This window comes from Alligator sinensis, unplaced genomic scaffold (assembly GCF_000455745.1).
Source record: "Alligator sinensis unplaced genomic scaffold, ASM45574v1 scaffold777_1, whole genome shotgun sequence".
Lineage (NCBI taxonomy): Eukaryota > Metazoa > Chordata > Crocodylia > Alligatoridae > Alligator > Alligator sinensis.
In genome coordinates, this window is record NW_005841882.1 from 3,072,172 (window position 1) to 3,097,889 (window position 25,718).

Consider the following 25,718-nt stretch of genomic DNA (forward strand, 5'->3'; position numbering starts at 1 on the left):
CTAATTATCAGAACTTCTTTTAACCCCATCAGGGCCATCCAAATGCTGCTCAGTAGAGGGCCTTACAGGCAACCCATAGGAAAACAAGGACTCTGCCTATCTTCCCTGAAAAAATTGTATTTCCCTTTATCTTCAATATAGTGTTATGGCTCAGAGAGAATCCAAGTCATAGCATGTACCATTTCATCTTGATCTTAAGGCTTCTTCTCAAGATTAACACTCAGAGACAAAATGAGAAAACCTGTTAAAGCCTTTGAAAGATCCTTGGAGGGATGAAATCCTAGAGAAGGTGTTAAAGGTCCAAGTGCTATTGAAGCAATGTATGGAGTCTTTGGTATAATTTGGGAACAGGACGAAGTTCCTAGGCGTAAAAGAAAGGTGGTTAAACACTAGGGCTGTGCGAAGCTTCAGTCATTGATTCGATTTGGCAGAGATTAGGCCCATTTTGGCAGCCAAATCGCCAAATCCAAATCGAATCAGGAGACCCTTTAATCTCTCTGAAATGATTCAGAACCCTCTGAATCAATTCAAAGAGATTCAGAAAGATTTGCTGATTCAGATTTAGACACAGCTTTAAATGTTTTTTCTACATACCTCAAGGTACCAGGCAGCTCGTGAACACTATGATGCTGGGGTGGATGGAGAGTCCCACAGAACCACTGGGGGGTCCCCAGCGCGCTAGGGAGTAGACCCAGAAGTAGACCAAAAGCACTACCAGTCCACTTCCAGGTCCACCAGGGAGCGGTTGCGGGACCCCGCCTCCGCCCCCTGGCTTGGTGACTGATGCCTCCTGGGTCTGGGGGTGGCACCCTGGGTCCCCCACAGCTGAGTGCTGAGCTATGGGGGGGGGGTCCCCCCTGTGCACTCGGCGGCAGGCCTGGAAGTGAACCAGAAGTATTTTCGGTCCACTTCCGGGCTCACTGCCAAGCATGCTCCTCTGGGACGCTCCATCTGCCCCACCATCGCAGTGTTCACGAGACATGCTGGTACCTCAAGGTATGTAGAAAAAACATTTAAAGCTGTGTCTATAGCCAAATCGCTGACTCTCCGAATCAGCATCGAATCTTCAGATTCGGATTCGGTCAAATTGAATTGGGACAGTGATCCAAATCAACTAATCACATTACTGTCCCCAATTTGGGCTGAATCTGAATCCAAATTGAATATGGCCCATTACACACGCCCCTATTAAACACCCAAAGAAAGATGGTCTTTTGCAAAATGATAATTGGGGGCATTATATTCTCTTTTGTAACAAGCAAACTACTGGCAAAAGTATTGTAAGAGGATGAAATAAACAGTGGACATACAATTTGGGGACAAACACATTGGCCTCAGGAAAGAGAAATCATGGCAGATCATAATGCTATATGAAGAATCATCATTGAATAGAGTATCAAATGACTGTTAGTGTTGCACATGAACTGTATAGGCTTCCATAAAGTATTTCATAGCACAGACAAGTGTGTCACTTGCAAATTACTGAGACATAACAAAATTACAGAAAAGATTTAAAATTGTGAAAGCCTTTTATAATGGATCTGATTGTAAGGTAATCCACCTAACTCTCTTTCAGATACAGACAGATATATGAGATAATGGTGATTTTTGTCACCCTTGCTATTTCTTCTGATTATTGATTCAGTGATGAGAAACATAACGGGAAATTAAGAGACATACAGTGGGTTTGAAGGACTTAGACTTTGCAGACAGCATCTGCTTATTGGCCCAGAAATTTCAAGGTGTGATTGAGAAAACTAAAACCCTGGAAAAGAAAGCTGAAAAGTAGAGTTGAAGATAAATAGGGAGACAATGAATATAAGAATAAATGGAACCCCAGGCTCCATAAATGGGAAGTAAATGGTACATGTATTGAGTAAGTATACCATTACCTTGGAACTATTGTAAGTAAGACGTAAGTATTTAGTCATTCTTGCTGAGAGGATTGCACAGAGGGCCCATCTACATGTTTCATTAATACGCAGCAATAAACTTTATTGCTCCCAGGCACCGTGTTTGAATACATGCACATTGAGCCAGGTCAGAGCCGGGGATCAGCCTGCCAGCCTGGGGGCTGCTCCAACCCAGCTCAACCTGCTGTGGAGGGGCTGGCTGGGGCACGAAGGTGCTCCAGTGTGGGGCCAGCCAGCAGGCAGCCCCTGCACTGAAGGACCCTCATGCCCTACCCAGCCCTGTCAGCGTCTACACGAGGTGCCGCAAAGAAAAAAAACTCTGCCATAAGATAGTACTGGTGTTTACAATTACTAACCTACAGTAGAATTAATTAGTTTACTGTGGCCTAATAGCACTGCGCATGTAGATGCTGAGACATTTATTAAGGAGCTAGTTACACAATTCCACAGTAAACGTCTCATGTAGAAGCACCCAAAGACAAGTTTTTAGTGTGGCAATTAATATGTAAAAATTCCTGAAATTTCACCACAACTCTGAAATTAATTGTGGTAGGTAATTTTACTCAAAGATAATTGAGTTCCCCTTGCTGGATGACAACAAAGGGAACAATTATTAGTGTCTTCCCAGTAAAAACATAAGAAGATCAGAAACAGAAAATTAGTACAGCCAAAGAGAACAACGATATAGAATTGGCAACAACTGAGTCAGTGTGTGCAGAGTAACAGCAGGCAGCACGATTAACAAAGAAAGTAGGAGTTGGATTAAAAGAAGGTATGCAAAATAAAGAAGTAAGCTAAAAAGGGCATAGCTATAAAGAGGAATGGTAATGAGAAGATCAGAGCACTATTTCAGTTTCTATAATCACCTTTCAAACACTGTTTATCAGCAATTAACTTTGCACTTGAAATTATAGAAAGCCTCCATTTCAGAAAATGCAATTTTAGCAAAATGCATGAATAGCAACATTAAAGAAATGCTCTCTTCCTCTAGGTGTATTGCTTTCAGTTTTAAGATAAATATAAATAATGTCCTTAGTACACAGAAACAATTCATAGGTCACATTTTGCATATCATCCTCATTTGATAAGATTACCTAGCATAAACATGAAAAGCATGTTGACAGCTGAATCCATTTCAAGGTTATTTCATTAGCTATTTCATAGTCATATCTTGTAGAAGCTGAACATAAAAATAGAGCTCCCTCTTACTTTAGCAAAAATTTTCAAGGAGGTTAAATGATTCCTTATCATTAATAATATATAGCTAAATATTATTTTATCCATTGTGAACTGAAATAGGAAGTGTACAGATGTAAGGGGAAAAGAGACAGCACTTTAGTGGTATTCTAGGGAAAGTCTGGGTATCTGCAGTATTATATCAGATCTCATTTACAATCAACAGCAAATTCTAATATTATAAAAGCCTTAGTCTGTCCATAATGCTTTATTTGCACTCTGATTGGTGGTCTGAAACAACCAATCAGAGTGCTCCAAGAGCATTCCAGACAGGAAACATGATGGCGGAGACAGAGCTCCCTGGAGGCAGCGGCAGGTGGAGTGAGCCCAGAGCCCAAGCAGTGATGGAGGGAAGGGGGGCAAGCAGCCCTGGGCCCAATGTGGCAGTGGGAGAAGGGAGGAGCAGGCCTGGGCCTGACATGGCGGGGGAGGAGGGGAGCAGGACCAAACCCCAAGTGGCAGGGGCAGAGGGGGAAAGGGAGGAACAGGCCCGGACAAAGGGGGGTGGACACAGGGCTCTGTCCCTGCTCCCCACTTCCCCACTTCATTCTTGATAGGCAATTTACTAGTGTGATTCGTAAAAGGCTAAATAATGTTTTTCCCTCACATCAATGACCTGGAAGATGAGATGGAGTGCACTCTCAGCAAGTTAGCATATGACACCAAACAGGGGGGAGTAGTAAATATGCTGAAGGGTAGGGCTAGGATTCAGAGAGACCTAGACAAATTGGGGGATTGAACCAAAACAAATCTCATGAAGTTCAATAAGGACAAGCAAAGTCCTGCATTTAGGACAGAACAATCCCATGCGGTACAGGCTATAGACCAACTGGCTAAGCAGCAACTCTCCAGAAAATGACCTGGGGGTTACAGTGGACAATAAGCTGAATATGAGCCAGCAGTGTGCGCTTGTTGCAAAGAAGGCTAATGGTATACTAGGCTGCATTAGTAGGAGTGTTGTCAGCAGATTGAGGGAAGTGATTCTTCCCCACTATTCGGCAGTGGTGAGGCCACATCTGGAATGTGGTGTCCAGTTTTGGGCCCCCCACTACATAAAGGATTTAGACAAATTGGAGAGAGTCCAGCAGAGGGCAACAAAAATGTTGAGGGGGCTGGGCACATGACCTCTGGGGAGAGGCTAAAGGAACTGGGTTTTATTTAATCTGGAGAAGAGAAGACTGAGGGGGGATTTGATAGCAGCCTTCAACTACAAGAAGGGTGGTTCCAAAGAGGATGGAGCTGGACTGTTCTCAGTGGTGGCAGATGACAGAACAAGGAACAATGGTCTCAAGTTGAAGCAAGCGAAGTTTCGGTCGGATATTAGGAAAAACTCTCTCACCAGTAGGGTAGTAAAACACTGGGACAGGTTACCTAGAGAGGTTGTGGAATCTCCATCTTTGGAGGTTTTTATGACCAGGCTAGTCAAAGCCTTGGCTAGGATGATCTAGTTGAGGATGGTCTTACTTTGAGCAGACAGTTGGACTAGATAAGCGTTTCTCAACCTGTGGGTTGCAACCCAAAAGTGGGTTGCAAGAAAAGTTTAAAGGGTTGTGGGGAGGTCTAAGGGAAATGCTGAAAGGCTGCGTGAAACTGGCACACGGGGCAGAGGGTGAGGAGGGAGGGCATGGTAAGCATGCAGCAGGGTAGCGTAAAGCAGTGGGAGAGGGAGGGAATGGGCCGGATGCAGCAGCTATGGGGAAGAGAGACAGAGACAGAAACAGAGAGAGAGACTCTGTGGGTCGGGGACCAGGAGGGCGTGGGTCACAGCATGCTGATAGTTATGGTAATAGACCCCAGTGTGAAAAAAGTTGAGAACCACTGGACTAGATGACCTCCTGAGGTCCTTCCAACCCTAATTTTCTATGATTCTACATTGTGGCCAAGTCAACAAAAATGGTTATCATCATACAAAGTACTTCAAAGATTCAGAGCACAGCATTCCTTTTCCCAATAAAGAAGAATGTGCAAAACCTATTAAAATACATAATTACCAAAAAAGGCAAGAAGATTGGTTTTATGCAGTATTTTGTAAATGACACACAGTAATCACTTCTAATATCCTACCTGCAAGGTTCCCTTCTTTCCCATCTTTTGGTTTCTATTCCCAACTTAAACTAATAAATTATGTAACAAATTATTCTGGCCAATGTTGGGGAGAGAGTGTCAAATATGGCTGCCTAAATTTAGGCACTTAGATGAACAGTTTGGTTTTCAAAACTTCCAGTTTCCAAGGAATCAACAGGGCTTCCAGATTCAGCACCTCTGAGAATCAAGCCATGCCTAACTTTAGGCATCCTCATTTGAAAGTTGACCTCAGTCTTTCTGTAGCCCAATTTCCCCATTTGTAAGATAGGGAAAATAGCCACGTGACAGGGGTATTACAAAGCATATTAGTTAGAACATGAGTTCATACAGAGAAGTAAGATGTGTAAGCCTGTTTCTACTTTTGTACAATAAAAGCCCTTTATTTCTAATGTTGTATATGAGGGCCTATATTTTCCTCTTCACTTGATACCTTTACTACAAGGCTAAGCAACATAAAATAAAATGTGTATGAAATTCAGAATGTGAAGGCAATGGGTCCTCTGAAGGATAAAATGAGTATAGGGTGAAGGCACAGAAGCTGCTGCCATATCTTCCCCTGCTTCCTTCTATGTTGTTTTAGGGGAAACCTAAATACTATCTTGAAGCAAGTAGTTTACCTCATCATTTTCTCCCTATTTGTGTTTTAATTAAGTAAACTTTTGTCCCATTCACATACCCCAATGGTAGCACTCGCCTCATTCTTCTTTCACCCTCTTCCTCTCCATACATATTCTTATACCCAATAATCAAAACATTCATTTTTCCTCTACGTGAGAGTGAGTGAAATTCCATTCTGACTGCCAACCAGACCATTTTCTTCAGATTTGTCTTTTCTTCCCTTTAGCATCTTCCCTTCTATACCAAGTTTTCCTTTGCCTAATTTTTGAGCGCTGCTTGTCCCATATTAGTGTTAAATCAGAACCAAGAAACTCAGTAAAGTCGATTTAGACCTTAAGCACATTTTTCCATATTGGCCAAATACTTTACAGATCTGCCCAGAGTGAAATCCTTGAAAAAGCTTCTAGCAGAAAGATCTTCCCACCTCTTCCCAAATTAGAAAAAGAAACGTAAATGTTAATGGGTTTGCTATATGTGGGATTTCCTAGAAATACAAGACCTTTTTTGAAATGCCATAATTCCATAAACGCATCATTGTGAAAACCAGCTCTAAAGGGATATCAAGTAAATAATACCAATTTTCAAAATTCTATAACAATGTATTTATACAAATTACAGAATTCTGTATGTATTTACACACCATTACAGAATAGCAAGTAAATAACACCCATTTTTTCAGATTTTTCTTCAATGAATTTTAGTGCTCAAGAAAGGTGCCAGATTGATAGTACTAAAAAATTAAGATTTATGTTTGTTTACAGCCCAGGCACTGCATCCAGGCAAGCTCCCCCAACCCTTTGTTTATTCCATTATCTTCAGGCTGCTTTCAAAGGTTCACAAAAGCACTCAAAGGGCTTTTGAGTCTCTGTGCCCATTCAGTCCTTGGCAAGGGTGCTAACTGGCACCAAGGTGGTACTGGTTTTGTGGTGTGGACCATACTCCATTAGAAAACAAACAGAATTAATTCATTTTACATAAGTGACCAAGCAAACTTTTGTTCACTATTTGACATGAGCTAAATTCAAACCAGTAAACCTGGGCTGAAAGACTTTGTGGCCTACTGCCAACTCCTGGACCATCCAGTCTTGCAATAAATCCTACGTTAAATTACATATTTTTATATTTACATAAATTCAGTATTTATATGCCATTATGGGTTATTAGAGTAAATTGGTTACAGTTTATATTGACTGCTGTAAGCTCATAACATTTTTTCTTGTTTTTACTCCTTTCTTTAGAAAAATACAAAAGTAAATTAAATAAAAGCATGTCAACTAATATTAATGATCTGCCTATGACTAAAAATCCAAGGTAATTCAATGTTAAGACTCAAACTGTGACCTACCATCCTAGCCTCAATTCATGGTTATATTTTAACATTTGTGACTAATGTCCTGATGTTTGTGAATTTACTACAAATTCAGATCATTATAATCTTTTTATTTTTATTTTTTACAGTTCACTTAAATAAACCTCTTTAATTCTAAATAAAGAACCTGATACATCCTGGAAACTCCATGTCTCCCTTTTGACCAGATAGGCATAATGTCTTCTATTTAAGTAGTTTACCATTTGGTTAATCTATAGCCAAACTATTTGAACATTTCAGCAATATTGGAGGGATTAAAATAAACAATTTAATGTTTTAATGTAATATATTAGGATGCTGTGAATCCTTAGACAATAATGTCATCCATAGGCAAATAAATAGGCAATCCCCCAATTATCTTAAATCAACTAAGTTAATTTATATAGCTGTATCATTCAGTAACAATTATTAGAAAATGCCATATTTCACATAATTTAGTCTACTAGTATTGAGAGTCAAGATATAGCCTCTGCTACCTATTACATCACACCTTTGAGCACAGAGAGGTCACAAGTGGTCATAACCTTCAGCCATATGCTGTTCCTTAACAGAAGTCAAATAATATGCTTTTCTATCATGTGGACAATTTCTTATCAGAACAAAATATATTTTTGGATTATTAAATTAAAACTGGTGGGAAACATATGTGTAGCTACCCCAAAATATATAAATGACCATACTCAATTTCCTTGTGCAGTTGTCTAGAAGAACCTGACCTTGCTCCCAATGAAGTCAATGCAAAAAGTTGCATTCACTTCAGTGGAGGTAGGCTCAGAACCTAAACTTTCATTGTTTTAAATTATGCTGTTAACAATCTATCCTCTATTTTCTTCAGAATATTGTAACAAGATAGTCTCTTTCCTAAGGGCAAAATCAAACATCATTATTGCTAAAAATGTGGTTATGAGCTAAACATAAAATGTTACAAAAGCTGCATATATTACATATTATAAACTCACTTGTAACTCATGGATATTGGACGGTAGCTTCAGGAAGAAAAAAGCAAGTATAATAATTTTCCCCTCATTATTAATAGAGATTTATTAGTTTCATTTTGCAAGTTTTACTTTAAGAAGGGTGCTAATATCAAGTATTATGACAGTTCACACTGAAAGCAAATTTCATAAAAGATGTTACAATGACCCCTATGGAACTTGTATAATTCATAGTAGATAGTCAAGTGCACAAATAAACATGTTTTCAAAAGTGATCCTCTTTATCTTGTTCTTGTCCTTTTAAACCATTATGTGCTATTTATGAGCATTTTAATTAGTACAATTGTTGACATTACTTAGCTTGTCTCTGGCATTCTGCTTAAAAAAGCATGTTTATCATTTAGCTTTGGTATAATCTGCAGTAGGTTTTAACAAGTAAAATATATTCCACCCCCTATATTTTCCAGAACTGTGAAGTTTACAATGATGGAATAAGTCACTTTTTATAGGAGAGGAAATATTACAGACACAGAATAAATTTGAAGACCCAGTTTTATCTTTAATCCTCTGGGGATAAGCTATGGAACAAGCAGTCAGAAGAGTGAATACTCAGTGTCATGAGTGGTGTGCATATTTTTACAATAATATGGGCACAAAATAGATTGTCGCCTTTAGTACATTAGGGTCACTAGAATTTTTTGTATCCATGCACCTTTATATTTACTTGCATGAATTTACCACAGGTTCATAGCGGCCTTTGCCATTTTAATGCTTACAGAGCCTAAAGCTTCCAAAATGCCTATCTGGCCTGTACATATTTCATTAAAAATAAACTCTATATAATAAATAAATATATAAAATAAATAAAATGTTGCCTTTGGAATTTCTATAAATAAATTTAACCTTTTATTTTTTTACTAAGAGGTCTTTGCTTTAAACTCACTGGGATGCTGCCCAGGGAGCAATTAACTGAAAAGTCTCTTGTTTAAGTAAGACTGCACCCTCCATGCCTTTGTAAATGCAGCGTACACTTGAGCAGGCCACCAGCCAAAAATCCTGATGAATCAAAGTATGGCAGCTATGCTGATATATGACGAAGTACAACTGATCAAAAATTTAAAAGCGTGTCTATTTCCCAGCATGCATCAGGCCTTTTTCCTTCTTGCTTTTGCTTCTCTTTCTCTTTCTCTTTCACTCAATCTCTCACTCTCACACACTCTCTCTCTCTCGTAATAAATCAAGCGAGTGGGCATAGGCTCTCCTCCAGGAGGACAAACCTTTAAGTGCAGAACAAAATCAGCATGTTCCATCCAAGCCTCCATCATACATTATGCATGCGACAAAGTTTGGCAACAGTGGAGCTGATGTGATGACACAGCTAATCAATAAGAACCCACCGCATGAAACCTTTATAGTGGTTACTTTTTAAGGGCTCAAGTGAAGGAATTGTCTTTGTCAACTTTGGCTTAAAATATCCTTATATAGTTCAGGTACTTTCTCAGGGTCCACTGGTCTAGGTAAAAAATGTGTAAATTTTTGATGCCGTTTAGTCCTAGTCCCCTCTCTTGGAGTCCCATCTTTATTTAATGCAACATAATATCGTCTTCCAGTGTCCACATGTTTATATAGATTTGATGAATATGTGTTATACCAGTTCTCTTCAAAATGCTCTCTGAATACACACTCCTGGGTTAATTTTTCCTGTGGAAAAGAAAGAAAAAAGTAGTGAGGAGATAACAGCAAAAATAACTTTCTACCCATTTAATGTGCCTCATACTGAGTGTCTATGCATGCTGCTACAGTATCGTTGTTACTGCGCCATCATTTAGTGGTTCCTAAAGGAAGTACTAGATGATGGCACAATAACAATCATTTGTGCAGTAGTGTGACGTAGCATCTCGTGTAGATGTGCCCACTGTATTTTAAAAATTCATAGATTCATAGATGCTAGGGTCAGAAGGGACCTCAATAGATCATCGAGTCTGACCCCAATTGTACCTGGATACCTTCAAGTATCGATATTAGTGACTCACTGGCTGTGTCTACATGAGATGCTGACTGCACAGTAGCTGAATAATACTGCAATGTAGTACATCACAGCGCTAACTGTGCTAATATGCTACTGCATGGTATTATTTGGCTACTGCTCAGTAGCATCACTTAAAAGACATTTGCTGGCACTACTGCGCAGTAACTCTGGTTACTGTGCATTTATTTTGTTCTTAATTATACAAGTTCTAAATAAAAGCACAGTAACCACTGTGCAGTAGTGTCTCGTGTAGGCACACCCATTTTGTGTATAGCATATAACAAACAGCAAAATGTGCATGTTAAAACATTACTAATATTAAATTAAAGATTCAACAGAACTTTCTTATTTATGCATTGCACAAAACCATATACATATATACATGTGTGAATAGCAAAATGTTTTCCAATAACTTGTTTTGAGAAACAACAAAAAATAGCAAACACTTTAATGCTCTATATTGGCAAACAGCTAGCAGCAAAATGATGTTACTGAACTTGTATTAGTACTTGCTCTAACCTTTATTACAAAGGATTAAAATTGTGAAATACAGCAAAAAAAAACCTAAACTTGTTCTATAGGCTTCAATAATAATGATGATGATCTGTTTAGGTCCCTTCCGACCCTAAGGACTATGATACTATGATAATTTAGGGCAAAATGCACAAAAGCACCCTAGGTACTAAAACTGGACTTAATTAGAATCTGGGTGCAGTGCTTACATAGAGAAGGAAGGAAGGATTCTACTGCAACAACAGTAAAACCCAAGAGGTGCTTAACCTGTAGTCCTGAAAGCTCCCTACATATCAGAGCAGGCAGGCACCCAGCTCCTACCTAGATATAAAATATGGAAGTAATACACCTAAATTTTGCCTGCTTCCCCGAGGAAATCAATCCAATAGGGGTGTGTGAAGTCCACCTAACATGTACCAGCAGCACTGAGTCAAGTTTAAAGCACAGTAGTCACTGTCCCAAATAAAACATGCCATTGATAAACAATAAAACAGGTATTGATGCTCCCTACCTCTTTATAACTTTGGGTAAAATGTTTATGTAGGAAGTGGGAGACCTGGTTTCTAGGCTCACCTCAGCCTGAATGGATTCAAAACCTCATCTTCCTCCTCCCAGGAAAGTGATAAGCACCAAGCTACAGAACAGTCTATAGTTGTATATAGTTAAACAGTCTTATGTTGGATATTAGGAAGAACTTTCTAACCATGAGGACAGTTAAGCTCTGGAACTGATTACCTAGAAATGCTGTGAGATCTCCCTCCCTGGAAGTTTTTAAGAACAAGTTAGATAACCACATGCCTAGAATGGTTTAGATGGGGATGATCCTGCCTCGGATTCTAATTCCTTCCCTACCTTTTGCAGCGTTGTGTTTCATCTGTCCATACTGCTAGTCCCATTAACTGCAATACTCTTTTCTATGCCCTTCCTCCTCCCCTCTTTTACCACCCCCCTTTGTTTGTGTGTATATACACATGAGCAACTCAAATGGCCCCTTATTTTTAAATAAGTTTATAAAATGCATCTTTCTTGGGACATTTTTAATCACAATTTTGTGAAATATTTTGTCTCTAGCAGTACTAATGCTTATGAAAAAATAAGAAGACACATTTGTTTTAAGTAAATCCTCAACTGGTAAAGAATTCAATTCTTTAGCTTCCTACTTCTGTAAGATTTACTGCCAGAAATCACCACACTGACTTTGAGCAAGGAGTTGCAACAATAACATGTTTTACTAACATCAACAGAAGTTGAGAGAGTTAAATGTTCTCTAATAGCTATCCAGAGAATACGCAGAAGACAAAACAGGCATCTTTGTAATGTGCATCTTCTTGATACTGTACAAACGGAATAACATTTAAGTACTGCTTGTGTTGTCCTAACATTTTGTTTACTTGGAGTGATTTTTAAAATTACTTTGTTTTCTTTAATTGCAAAAGCAGATGCTGAGTGGTGTTGTATGCTATGTGTGTAGCTCCACAGGGAACATGAAACTAATTCAAATTAAGTTTTTCTACTCTCTGCAGGGAATCAGATCACATGACATACACTGCAGATTCAATCCTTATTAAAAATAGAGATCTTCCTAAAATGTCATTCTGTCCTTTCTTGAAGACATTAATTATTCACTTCATCTACATTTCATAAATGATGAGATTTTTTTTAGTATCATCATAAATGTATATTTTTAAAAGAACAGGTTTTTTTCCCATCCCCAGAAGGTGCACAGTCTAAAATAGCCTATCCTTTCTCTAGCAGGCTTAATGAGTTATGACAACACTGCAGTATACTACTCAACAGACCTTGGTTAAAAGTTTATATATTACACTGTATTCTGCATTGTCTACTAAATGTTTTAATTTTCCTTTTAGAACATCACTAGACCCCTCCTATATTATATCAAAATGCATGTTACCCACTTAGAAGGAAAACTCGTGTTAGATCTTTACATATAATCACAACTTCAGGGTAAGCTGGAAATAAGAGCTGTTTTATAATATTCTGAAACAACTGTTTAGAGCGCACAGAAATTCTGGCTTGACCTGAAGACTTAAACCTGAAAAAATAAACAGACTTCCATTTACTTCAGTTGGCTTTGAATCAGGCCCCATATTAGCTACTGTATAAGGGTTACAAACAAATTACCGCAAGATAGGCTTGATCACAATTACACTTGACTTTACACTCCTCCCCATATCCTGGATGTCATGGTAAAAGGGCTACACAGTACTCACTATGAAGCAATCAGTCTTATTTTACTGAATTTCCATGGTCTGCTTTTTGTTAAATTATTTTAAAGTAGTTGTATACACATATTTTGTATCACAAAGCCCAAGTAGTAAATATGAGTTTAATTCAGAAATCTGCTAACTTGGTACTTTGGAACAAAATCTGGCAAATATTAGCTACTATGGAAACCCCTTTTTCTTTTTATATTATCCACTACTTAGCAGTAGAGAAAACAGTAATTACAACATCAAAACTTCCAGCCAGCCCCATTAAACCTAAGACTATGAATTAATAAAGTAGAGGACTATAGGATACCACAATGAAGGCTTGAATAGATTATTTTTAATATATATTCCTGTGGAGCAACTGATTTAAAATGTATGGAAATAAGAAAACACTTAATCCATATGGGCAGTATTATGAGAATAGCTTAATTCTCAGGGCTAGTAACTTTTACTGGAAAAATATTTAATAGTAGACATTTGTGTTGATCAGTAAATGAAAGTAAAATACAATGTCCTGTCCAAAAATATTCTCTTTTTCCTTTGAAGGCCTGTTAATTATGGTTACATGTAAACTATGTGACTTACTTTGAAATGTGACCAAAAGAAAATTATTTTGCCCAATTTTACTAATATAACAACAAACATGCCCTGTTGTGCGTTTGGGTCAAACAATTTTATTTTAAAAAAACCTACAGTTTTGTCCTGACCCATGAAACTACTACACTAATCTGAATCAAAACAGACATTTCAAAAATACTTATATAATCCAAAAATCCCCAAACAGTATAAAAAGAAATCAGTAAGTCAGTTTAAAAGGTCAGTCAATACTCTTAATATGTCTCCTATGCATTATATCAAAGATTGTTCATCTTTTATAAAGTAAGCTCATGGTTAGAGGTATATTCTCCCCTAAATGCGTATATGCTACTTTCATCTTACAGGCCTAGTGTATTGTGTGTGCTATGAAAATTTTTTTAAAAAGGAACTATTATTTTAAGCATTTCCCTTCATGGTTTACTTGCAAACGATGGCATTATAATAAAATTGGTCTTTCATATGCAATGGTCTGAACAAGCTATTGAACTTAGATTACAATAGTGTAACATCATGTTCAGATACAGTAATTAATTGAAGAGATGTCATAAATATGACTGCAGTCATAAACCCTTTGGCTATCCTTTCGTCTGATCACACACACTAAGCAGGCTTGTTGTCTGATTGGATAGAGAACCTCTAGGGAAACCACAGCCACTGTTGGAAACAGTACTGGTAACTAGGCAGTGCCACTTTTCCGTCTAATTATAGTGAATAAGGTTCATTGAATAAAGCTTCCGTAGTGAATAAAGCTCATTGAATACTTCCTGTTAAATATCTGACTTTGTGCATGTTGAAGAAAAACAAGATAAAGGTGATTCAACCAATATTTTGACACTATTCAGTCAGCTCTCAGCTGTTAAATAATTTGATAATTTATTATAAAAACCTATCAAAAATTTCTTTGACTTTAAAGAGTTTTATACTGCTGAAAGAATGTCCCATAATAAAAGTAAGAGGCATTGTACTTTTAGAGGAAAGGTCTACCTACTACTATGTTAAATTGAAATTCAGGCCAGATATGATCATTAAATATTTTTTAACAAGAGCTAAGATGTTAAGGCAGGTGTCTTGGCCAGCCCCCAGTTGTGCAATTATATTTGGTCTGCCTTAGGTCATCTTGTTCTTTCAACAAGATACTATATTAATCTTAGCTTCCCCTCCTAAATTGTTAATGTAATTTCATGAGACAGTTTTATTGTGCATGCACCCCCATTAGCAAACACTGTACAAGGTGAAACATTTAAAAGAATTTTGGGGGCACACCCTATAAAGAAATTAGGCCCAACAAAGTTAGGCCCTGCAAAGTTAAATTTTAGGCTTCTGGACCCCAGCATAGAACCCAGCATCAAGAATCAGGTGCCCAGGCTCCTTTCACCATGCCTAAGCAGAGCTGGGTGCCTAAGAATGGCAGTACAAAAGCCTACATGCTAAGTGGAGAACTGCCTAGAGCTAGCTAATAGGAAATACCAAGTACAAAGGTGTCTCTGAACTCCCATTCCTCTCCAGAGCATAGAGGCCCAAATTAGGGTTGCAAGGTAGGTTCACTCCATCCTCTCAGGATCCACAGTCCAGAATCTGCTCTTGAGATCAGGAACCTACAGGCATTGCCTTTTTGAGGTGTAGCCAGAGTAAGTGGTGACAATGCTACTGCCCTCCCCTTATTTAATGACCTACTGGTTAGAGCAGGTATCTAGGGGGCATATCTACACATTCATTTATGTGCAGTGGTTACTGTGCATTTAATTTAGTTCTTGTATAATCAAGTACTAAATAAATGCACAGTGACTGGAGTTACTGTGTAGTGCCTTTTTAGTAATGCTACTGCACAGTATCCTAATAATACTGCGCAGTAGTGTATTAGCACTGTTTGTGCTATGACCCACTAATGCACAGTATTATCAGGCTACTGCACAGCTAGCAATTCACGTAGACACACCCAGGAAGTAGGAAACATGGGTCACAGGCCCTTGTTGGCCTGAAGCTATTCAAATCCTCATTTCCCACTTCCAAGGGTGGCAGTATTTTTCATCCCTATTGTTAAAGCTCAGCCACTGTACAGCTAGAATGCAAAAATCATGCAGCCAGGAAGAGGAAGAGGTGTCATTACTGTAGCCTATTGACATTCTGTGGGGGGTAGAGGTAATGGGGAAGGTGTTGGGCTCTGCTGCTTGCACCCAGGATTAATTATGTGTTTTACATTTGGCAGTTGGGTTAAAAAAGAGGAATGATTCCTGAGAAGGGTTTCTTTAGGATTCCAATTTCAGATTTAACTACCTGAAGTCCATCAAAGTCCTGTTTTAGTCACCTAATTCCCTTTTTTTTTTTTTTAAAAGCAATAGGCTTCTAAAACAAGATTTAGGAAGATTCAAGTTGCCTATGTCTAAACTTGTGATCCACTAGGCATCTTCCTGTTGGGTCTGAATGTTCCCTACATGCCTCTAGTTCTGTATTGTGGGTATACTAAAAGCTGCCCTGGCCTGCTAGTTTGAATACACACCTGAGAAAGGGAAGTCCCAGTTTTGAATCCCTGCTTCTGTCACCAGTCATATATTTTATATTAAGTAGCCATTGAACAAAAACTGACATAAACCTGGGATACCCTGTCCCAGTTTATTGTCCTACCACTATGCCACAAAACCAGAGTCCCTCTTATACTCTCTTTTCCTAGCTCCAGAAATTTTGAATTGATTTCCAGGCAGCAACCCAACTTCAGTAAGAGAAATGAAAGGTGCCTCTACCCAGCCTTGCTAATAGCTTGGTTACACCCTCCAGAGATGTAGGTTTGAACTACCTCAGACTGAGAAGAGCCTAGAAAGTCATTTTAAAATTGTCAGCAGACCTAGTAGCACTTGTTCCCCTTGTTAGTAGAGTCAGCAATGAAAAACTACTCAAAGAAGCTGTGGTCCCTCTATATCAGGGGTAATAGGAAGGAGACAATTATTTTTTTTAGATAAATAATTTTGGCACTAACATTGAAATCCCAAGACTTATCACTGATTTCAATAAAACTAGAATTTCCCTCTTCTCCTCCAACACCTTTTACAAGCACCAAGTTCATTATACATACCTTCATTTTACTGATATCCACTCCATTTGATTTTCAACATTTTAATTCAGTCAAGTTTTTAAGTGAGCTCTAACTAGAAATGCAAATATTTTTAAATGATGAAAGCTTTACTGCACTTAGAGTCACTCTTGCCAAGAATGTCGCTGTTCCAAGAAGGGGGTCTACCTGAACATGGGAACACTTTACATATACTCAGACAAATGAAACTGATAAAAGCGCCTTTCTTTCACTGTTCAGATATTGAAATGCACGGAGTTCACCCATAGGAAAGCTTGCCCTTACTGCCATTGAAAGCAATGACAAAATTACAAAGGTTAGTACAAACTATCACTGCTCCACTGATTTCAAAATTAGAAGAGCTAACGCCTATTCAGTTTAATGGTACCAGATTGGAAGTTGAGTTTTCTTTACCAACCCTGCCCAAGGAAGTCAATTTGTAAAGAAAACAACAGAAAGACTAATTGTGGGGTGTTTTCAACTGTCTGTAATGCCAGTAGATTTGGAACTATACTGTGCCATACTTTAAAAGCCTTCTAACCTCTATTTTATTTGTGTTTCCCTGGCACAATCAAGGACTACAGTCCTTGATGTTATGTCAATGTTATCTGAGTATCTAATTCATGTTTGGCTAAATGTATAACAGTAAACCCTTCCAAGAATCAGAAGCAAGGTTTTACATACCCTTTGGTCTTGGAGCCGATATAAGACACAGCCCCATTTCTAGTGAAATCAACAGAAAAAAATCCATTTAAATAGGAGTTGAATTATGAAGTCTGGTAATGATTTTAAAAAGGGAAAAATACAGATTTTAAAAGAACAGCTTCAGCCACATTTAGATTGACTGAAGACTGTAACTTCACCAAACTCACCTCCAACTCCCACATTCTATTATGTTATATCAAAAAATATCAAGTATGCCAAGCCTCCACTGGAGCTTGACAGAACCCTGTAGAATTTGCTTATGGCCTTAGTAAAGATAGCTGGAAACCTGAGGCCATAGCCAATGTTTGTCCCCCATGGAATCTACTTTTTCCCATTGATTTTCAATCCTTACATTAGTCAGTTGGGTGGAAAAGTCGGCTATTTTAAGGCGATTTAAACATCTGCTCTTTTTTTAAAAGAAGTCATAATCTTACTAATTTTAGGTGTTTAAAGATTATGCTTTTGTTAGCTTCCTGATCTTTTGGCCTTACACTTTGAAGACTCAGTATAAATAAATCATTTTTTTTTCCTTTAAGACATTGATCCTTATTATACAAATGTTATTTCTTGATTTGTTTTCCAGATTATCCTGATTCATTTGTCCATTCGTCTCTCCATGGAAAGGCACCTCAGGGGTTTCAATGATAAATTTTTTTGTAATTCCTTTCCTAAATATGACACAAGACACGTAATATCAGAGAACTCTAAAAAGGCCAGGAATATGTTCTGTGCTGTTATGCCTTGCATTAGGCTTTCAGACGTGCAGCTGCTTCTGCCATCAATGATTTCTTAGACACGTCAGCTGGCTTGGGTCTTTTGTTATCTCCATACTCCCCACCCCCACACCAGTGAAATCCCTCTGTATTAGGTCATACTTTACCCAGACAGTTAATTTCAGCTTTGTTAAAGACAGTGTGTCAATTTGCCTAAAAAAATCTAATTGTTCCTATACACGTGCAGGGATGCTGCTCTGATGCGCTTAATCGAGTCTGCTGCTGCTCCAGCATCACGTGTATCAGCACTCCTGCGTTTTATGAGCTTTAGTTCAAAGTGCCCCACGGCTATTTTTCAGCACAGGGACACTAATACACGTGACACTCTTGGAGCTTTAATTAGCTTGGCTCTCAGAGCTGCACTAATTAAAACACCCCCTCTGCCCTCCCCACCTCCAACCTCCTGGAGATCTATAAATGTCCTATGATTTCAATTGAATTGATGAATGAAAAGGTGAAAGATCAGGCAATTATTCTGCAGGAATCAGGCAATGGACACACATCCCTTTCCACCCCTGCTCCCCCTCCCCTCCCCCCCCCAGAATCAAACTTCAAACTCCTATGGGCAAAATTATTCAATATTATTTCATTCTTTTTTATAAAGCATCTAAAAGAAATGTTTTTCACATGATAACACTTGCATATTAACATGACTTCAAGGATTACCTTCAAACTTTCTGAACAAGAATTCAACTTTGAGTGCACTGAGTGAAATCCTGTCCCAAATGCAGTCCATGCAATACTCTCATTGCTTCTAAGTGGCCAAAATGTCACCTTAGATATTTAAACATAATACTTTTTCAAAACAGCTAAGTGCCCAAAGACTAAATTTTTTCTTTAGACTGCAAACACTTTAGGGCAAGGACCATGCCTAAATGTATGTTTATCATGTGTGAACACAATGGGGCTCTTATCTTGATCAGGATCTGGGGATACTATCAGAATAACAATTTCATAGATTTCATAGACATTAGGGCTGGAAGGGACCTCAGAAGATTGTCAAGTCCAGCCCCAAAATGTTATTGAAAAATTTTTCCAGAAATAAAACTATTTTTATTGTCATTAATACCAACTTTACATATTTTTTCCTCCAAACTGCATTTTCTTTCCTTTTTTTGTTTTGTTTGTTTGTTTTTAAATAACAAAGGCATATTTATTTCCTGGGTCCAAAAAGACTAAGGTAGCTATAATTTTAAGTGGCGTCAGATTCGCTGTGGTTGGACTTGCATTTTTGCTATTACAAAACTATTAAAATATGGAGGAACTAAAGACACATACAGGAACAGAACTATTGGCGTCTGGATCGTGCTAATATAATTGGACAAAACTTGGCAGGTTCTAATTTCCTAACAACATTTTCAAAATTAAAATGAGCAACATAGAACGTTTTCAGCATGAATATGCCCCACAATAAGGAAATGTAGCATCTCTCTCTCTAATTCAGGAGCTAGGAAATCAGTCTTGTTTTGCGTTCACTGGTAAAACTGGGCACCGTGCATCTCAGTTTGCTTGAGGCATAATAAGCTCATAACGCCCAACCTGGCCCTCTTGCTTTAGTTGGTCTAACAAATCTTCCTTGCGCCTCTTTCTGCTTACCACCAAGTATCTAACATGACCTTGCCTGTGCGATTTACTTTTAAGCCCATATTTTTGGGCAATTTGATGTATTTGCTTCCGTTCATCGTTGTTAAGTTCTATCGAGAATGTCAAGTCAACGTTACTCTCTGAATGAGCGTAATTTCAGATGATCTGCTCGATATCTCTCTTGGCAGTTTTGTTCACCCTTTCCACATCAAGGCCAAGTCCTTCCCTTTTAAACTGCTCCTTCACTGAAATAGGCTCTCAGATCCCTTCACCATCTTTCCCAAGCCCACCACCTATAGGTTTTGCATGAATGGACTCAAACTTACCTCCGCCAGTCAACGAGAATTTTCTGACTGACTTCTATGGCAGCAGAAGCAGGCCTAAAGTGCTGCTTCTCCAGCATAGTTACAATGTACCATAATCACTTTAGTCTGCTAAATTTTATTTTTTTTCCTTTAATGATAAGCATTCTGGGCAAGATTTCACAAGTGCTCAGCACCAAACCACTAAAGTCTTTTTTTTTTCCTTCTGTGGTCATTGCACAGTACTCACTTTCTAGTACAATATGCCAAAATCTCCCATTACAAAAAGAATCATGATCTTTTACAAACAGCGTTTTAAAGGATGTGGATTTATACTGAAGTGAGCACTGTTCCTTAGGATTTCTCAATTTATAAATCAATTGCACTGTTGTACACCACCAGACCAGCATGAACATATATAAACTGCAGGGTAAGGACCTAGAGATACAAATCTCCTAATTAAGTCAATGGAGACCTGAGCTTTTAACCTGTTCCTGAAAAGCAAGTAAAAGTGAAAAGTATTATATTTCACCTACTGAGTCAAATCTAAAGAAAATTATCTCTATCTGATGTTGTGAACAGCTTCCAAGCATATATCTAATGTGCCATTTTGCCTATGCATTTTAACATGTCACTTCCATATCTTTACCCTATTCCCTAGGAAACATAATCCACAAAACCACAATTTAATACAGTTTAAGATCACTAACTGTGCTAGCTCCTGAAAAATGTAGGATATGAACAGGTGGGAAGCTGCAAATCTAGAATGAGGTATACTTGAACAGCTGCACAAAAAATTTGCACATTTGCTTGTGTCTGTTGGTTCCCAATTTTCATGAGTACCCAGAATTCACACATTTTTTTTAAATGCAGAGAAAGAGAAAAGGAGAAGTAATTCAGTTAAGAACTAAGCAATGTAACTCTTTTGGAAATTTTTAGCTTACTGTGTGTCAACTGTTTAACTAAAAGAAATAACTTCAGCATGTCTGGTCTATTAGAAGCTCATCACTGAACCATAAAACAGCGAGACCAGAGAAATCACTTAGGTCAGTAGTTTTCAACCTTCTTGAACTTCAGGCACCCCTAAGAAAATTCCAGCTCTTAGTTTTGACTCCTTTTTTATTGCAGAAAATTCCTAGAGCAATTATTCTGTTATAAACAACTCAGAAAGACTACTATAGGGCAGAAGGTTTTTTAACACCATGGACTCCTATTTGACATTTCTGGGTTAATCTTGTGAATCATGTTTGTACACGTAACAGTATTAACATTGTGTGGCATCCCACAGCACTTTTGAATGGATCTTGAGACACCCCAGGGTGCCACAGCACCCTGTTTGAGAGTCACTGACTTAGGTCATCTACTATTACCCCATCTAGTTTTGCAAGACCTAGTCAGTACCTGAAACTTAGCTCTCCAACAAAAACCTAAGTGCCAATGGAAGCAGTGCTGGTGATTCACTAGCTGTTTCCCCAAATCAGTATTGATCCAATACCATGTAGGATGACATCATTAAATTATGATATCAGAACACAGTGCTGATTTCAGGTTTTATTAAGAATTCCAATCTAATGTTTTTTACAGAGGATATTCTCGCAAGTTCTCAAATAGATATACAGGTTCCTTAGCTTATTTCTGTATCCCTCACAACTACACTATCCAATTTTTAGTCAGATTGCACTGGACAAGTCCTAAAAGGATAATCTTGGAAGCTGAGGGATACTAGAAAACATACACGGGTTTTCCGTAGCAACTACTCTTGAGGATCATATGGCATCTCTCACATCTGTAGTCTCAACAAAGGTGGTGCCAACACCAGGGCAAGCTGTTTCCTGCCCTACAGCAGAGTGGCGTGAAGAAAGAAGGTTTACATTTTTCCCATCCATACACAACCAAAGACCCTTTTAGAACTGGGCATCACCTTTTTAGAATTCACTGAGATCCCCAAGCCCCAAAAGAAAGGGTTAAAATAACAGGCACCTTTGGCAACTTCAGAGCTAGGGAGAAGGAGGTGCTGAAAGTCAACGGGCCACTGCTTTCACATGAACCTGAGACTCCAAGCACAATTGTCCTAGTGAAATCCACCAGCAAAGGTTCAGACCTAGCCTTCACTGAAAACACAAATAAAGAATTAAGTAGAACAATGGAACTGCTAGGGACTTCCTAGGTTACTAAGTACAGTCCCCTTATATTGCAGAAAACCTCATCATAAATTTATCAAGCTCCAGTTTGGGCTTTTTCTCCATTATTCTATTCAATAACTGTTCCAGAACTTCCCTCCTCTGAGGATTTGAACCCTCTAGTTTCCAGATCATTTATTTATGGCCAGTGTATGGCATTTTTTCGGGTGCAAACATTGTCCTTTAGCTTAAATAGTTATTTTCCCTATCTGGTGTTTTACACTCTTAATATGTATATGGAAGACAATCATTTCCCCTCTCAGACTTTATATGTCTAGGCCAGGGGTAGTCAACCTCCACACATATGTGGCACACAGCAGGCCAGGGAGGGGACATGCACAACAGTGGAAGATTGGGCAGGGAGCAGAAAACATGGTAGCAGATTGGACAGGTGACAAGGATCTCAGGGAGGGTATGGAGCTAATTTGTAGTACATCCACCAAAAACACTGGTTAATCAAGCCATGCTTTTAGTTTCCTCTCATAAGATGGGCTGTTACATTTCCTCCAGTCATCTTAGTAGCTTTCCTTGGCACCTGTCCCAATTTAAATGCATCTTTTTTGAAGACAGTTGACTAAAATTGTACACAGTATTCCACAAGGTTTCATCAGTGTTTTGTGCAGTTGTCCAATGGCATTAACATTTCCCCATCCCTAGTGGAAATACCTCCCCTGATATACTCTAGGATAACATTTGCCTTTTTCTCATAGCTATGTCACATTAAGAGATTTCAGTCATCCTTTGATCAACATCCCTTAGTCTTTCTCCTATTGTTTCTACCTCATGACCTCCTAGTTTATAGCAAAATATTTTATTACAAGCCCTCAAGTGCATAACCCTGTACTTGGTACACTTCCATTTCATCCCATTTCTATTGCTCTAGTCCTCAATGTCATCCAGTTCTTTTTGTGTGATATTCTGATCCTCTTTTATATTGACAATGCCTCCACTGTGATATCATCAACCAATTCCATAAGCACACACTACTGTTTGGGGGCCTTAATTGACATATGAAATAAGATTGGGCCTAGGACCAAGTAACCTTCCTCCAGCCAAATACTTCCTTTTCAAAACAACATATTCCTATAACCCAGCGGTAGGCAAAATTGCAGATTTAGCCGGTGGCTGGACTCCATTTCCCACCAGCCCCTGCCCACGCCGCAATGACAAATCTCCATGGAAACTCAGGAGTGGTGAAGCACTGATAGCGTGGGGCTGTGACAACCCCAAACTCCCAGGGTCTCCATGAAGACCAGCCCGAGTGGCACTGGCATGGCACATGGCTGGGCAGAGATGCATCTGGGGCCAGGGCCAGAACTTGCGGCAGTGATAGCGCAGGCCAGAGCCAGGGAAGAGCCGCAATCCACTGCCTGCAAGTCCCTGCTCGCAGAACTCACGCTTGTCACAGGGGCGTACGGGCAGATCACAGCTCTGCTTCAGCTCTGGCCCCACACCGTCACTGCTGCGAGATCCTAGCCCGGGCCCCGGAGCAGCAACCCTCTCAGCCATGTGCCCTGCCACCACTGCTCAGGCCAGTCTCCGTAGAGACCCTGGGAGCAAGGGACCGTGACAGCCCACACTGTCAGGGCCCACCGCTCCAGGGATCTCCATGGAGCCCAGCTGAAGTGGCATAGGCGGGGCTGCTGAGAAATGGAGTTCGACATGGGCCCGATCTGGCCCACGGGCCAAACATTGCCTACCTCTGCCATAACCCTTCCAGCTTGTTCCTTACCTATCTTTTCCACCTAAGCTAATGATTTTCCATGTGGTACTCACCCTGTTGCCTTACTATAGTACACCTGGATTAGATCTATTCCATTTCCTTGGTCTAGAAAATCAGTTCTTATCACAGAAAGATTAGCCTAGCACAATTTACCTTCAAGTAAATCCATATTACATTCACCTCCAGATTCCAATGTTTTTCTTTCAAAATTCATTCTGAAGCCTTGCATGCTACTGCAGTCAACTTAATGGGCCCATAGATGCCCAGATTACCTTTTTCATTTCTTTTCAAGTACAGATAGTATGTTTACTATTCTTCAGTCTTATGGTACCATCCCCTTTAACAAGTTTATGTCTTGCTACTTGACCTGTGAACTAGCCACCTAGCCTTTGCTCCAATGTTCAACAGCATTGCCATTATTGAAAACTGAGGCAAAATATTCATTTACTTTTGGGGCCATGACTACATTATCTTTCATGTCCACACAACCTTCACAGTAAAGCATCTCACTTTTCCTTTCCCCGTACTCTTTGTATTTATATCACTGATAAATGTCTTCATATGTATTTTAATATCCTTTGTCAGGTCTAACTCACCTTAACTCTTGGCAAGTCTCACTTTACCCTTTCTCTTCTTGACCTCTTAGACATAGTTTCCCTTGCTAATCAGTCCTTTTTTCTATTTCTTTTAGGCCCTCTGCTTACTCTCAATAGCCTTTTCAGATAGTTATTCATCCAGTTAGCTCTGAATCCCTTCTGTACAATTTCTCCCCCTTACCAGAATACAGGTTCCAGACAGCTATTGCACCTCTGACTAAAGAAATTCCTAGCCTCCTTCAAATTCAAGTCCCTGTGTTCTTATGGCCATCTAACCTCCCCAGCCAGTTCTCTTAATTTCTCAAAGCTTGCCCTTTTGAAATTGAGAACCTTAATTACAGACCAACTTTTGTGTATCCTTCCATTTAATTTAAGGTGAATTAGCTTATGACCACTTGATCCAAGGTTATTGGTTATTGGCTAGGATCACATTTCTGATTATCAATATATCCCTGTTTTCATCAGTTCTCTTCATAACATTCATGCTAAACCCAGCAGGGTTCTTAGAGTTAAGCCAATCCTGGCACTGCCCTGTGAGTACCAAACATTTATTCCCATTAAACGTTATATGACACTTTTTGCAATCATGAGGGTGTTAACCCTAGTGTCATGGCCGAATTCCAGTCTTGATAATTGCCTCTCTCAACCTAAAATAACCCCCTGTGGTTTTATTCAGGGAACTACTCTTCAATCTCCCTCCTAAAGGTGTTGTGCAATGCAGCTGGTGCATAATGACTTCCCTGTTTCCACCCCAACCCCCATGCCCCAAGTGGCTGCATTCAGATTGATGGAGAAATACTCTATATATGTAAGATAGAATCTAAAGTATACGAGAGACTTTTGGATCAATGGAAGATAATAATAACACCTTGCAACAACATGTATTATCTGCCCCGTCCTTGGATATTTGTAACTATGCACTGACTACCTACTTAGCCCAATTGCTTCAGTCTTTTTTTTCCTAACATAGCCTCATTTTTTTTCTTCCTTGCTCCTTGTCCTACCATCTGAGAAACTGAATAATTCTTGTCTTTTATTTACTTTATAACCTGAAAGGTATTTATAGAACATGGCATTGTGCTCCCTTAACCACACCAAGTTATTTTTGTTAGGTTATTAAAATCTCTCTCCTCAAAAAAATTGTTTTATTCTAAGTCTGCATAATTCTATTGCTTTTGCTGAAGGTGCCCTTCCAAAATTTTGGGGGTTGCAAGCATATAAAACATTCCAGATATAGACTCACTAGGACAGCGGTGCCTCACCTT

General features: G+C 39.0%; 1 protein-coding gene across 1 annotated transcript in view; it reads right to left on the bottom strand.

The window, feature by feature from the left end:
* Nucleotides 1-8,178: 8,178 nt before the first annotated feature.
* The window catches only part of FGF9 (fibroblast growth factor 9), a 29,873-nt gene continuing 12,333 nt past the window's right edge, over nucleotides 8,179-25,718 (bottom strand). The window contains exon 3 of the mRNA XM_006017620.3: nucleotides 8,179-9,857. Within this exon, the coding sequence (XP_006017682.1) occupies nucleotides 9,612-9,857 (246 nt within the window). The 3' untranslated portion in view covers nucleotides 8,179-9,611. The remainder of the gene's footprint in view (nucleotides 9,858-25,718) is intronic.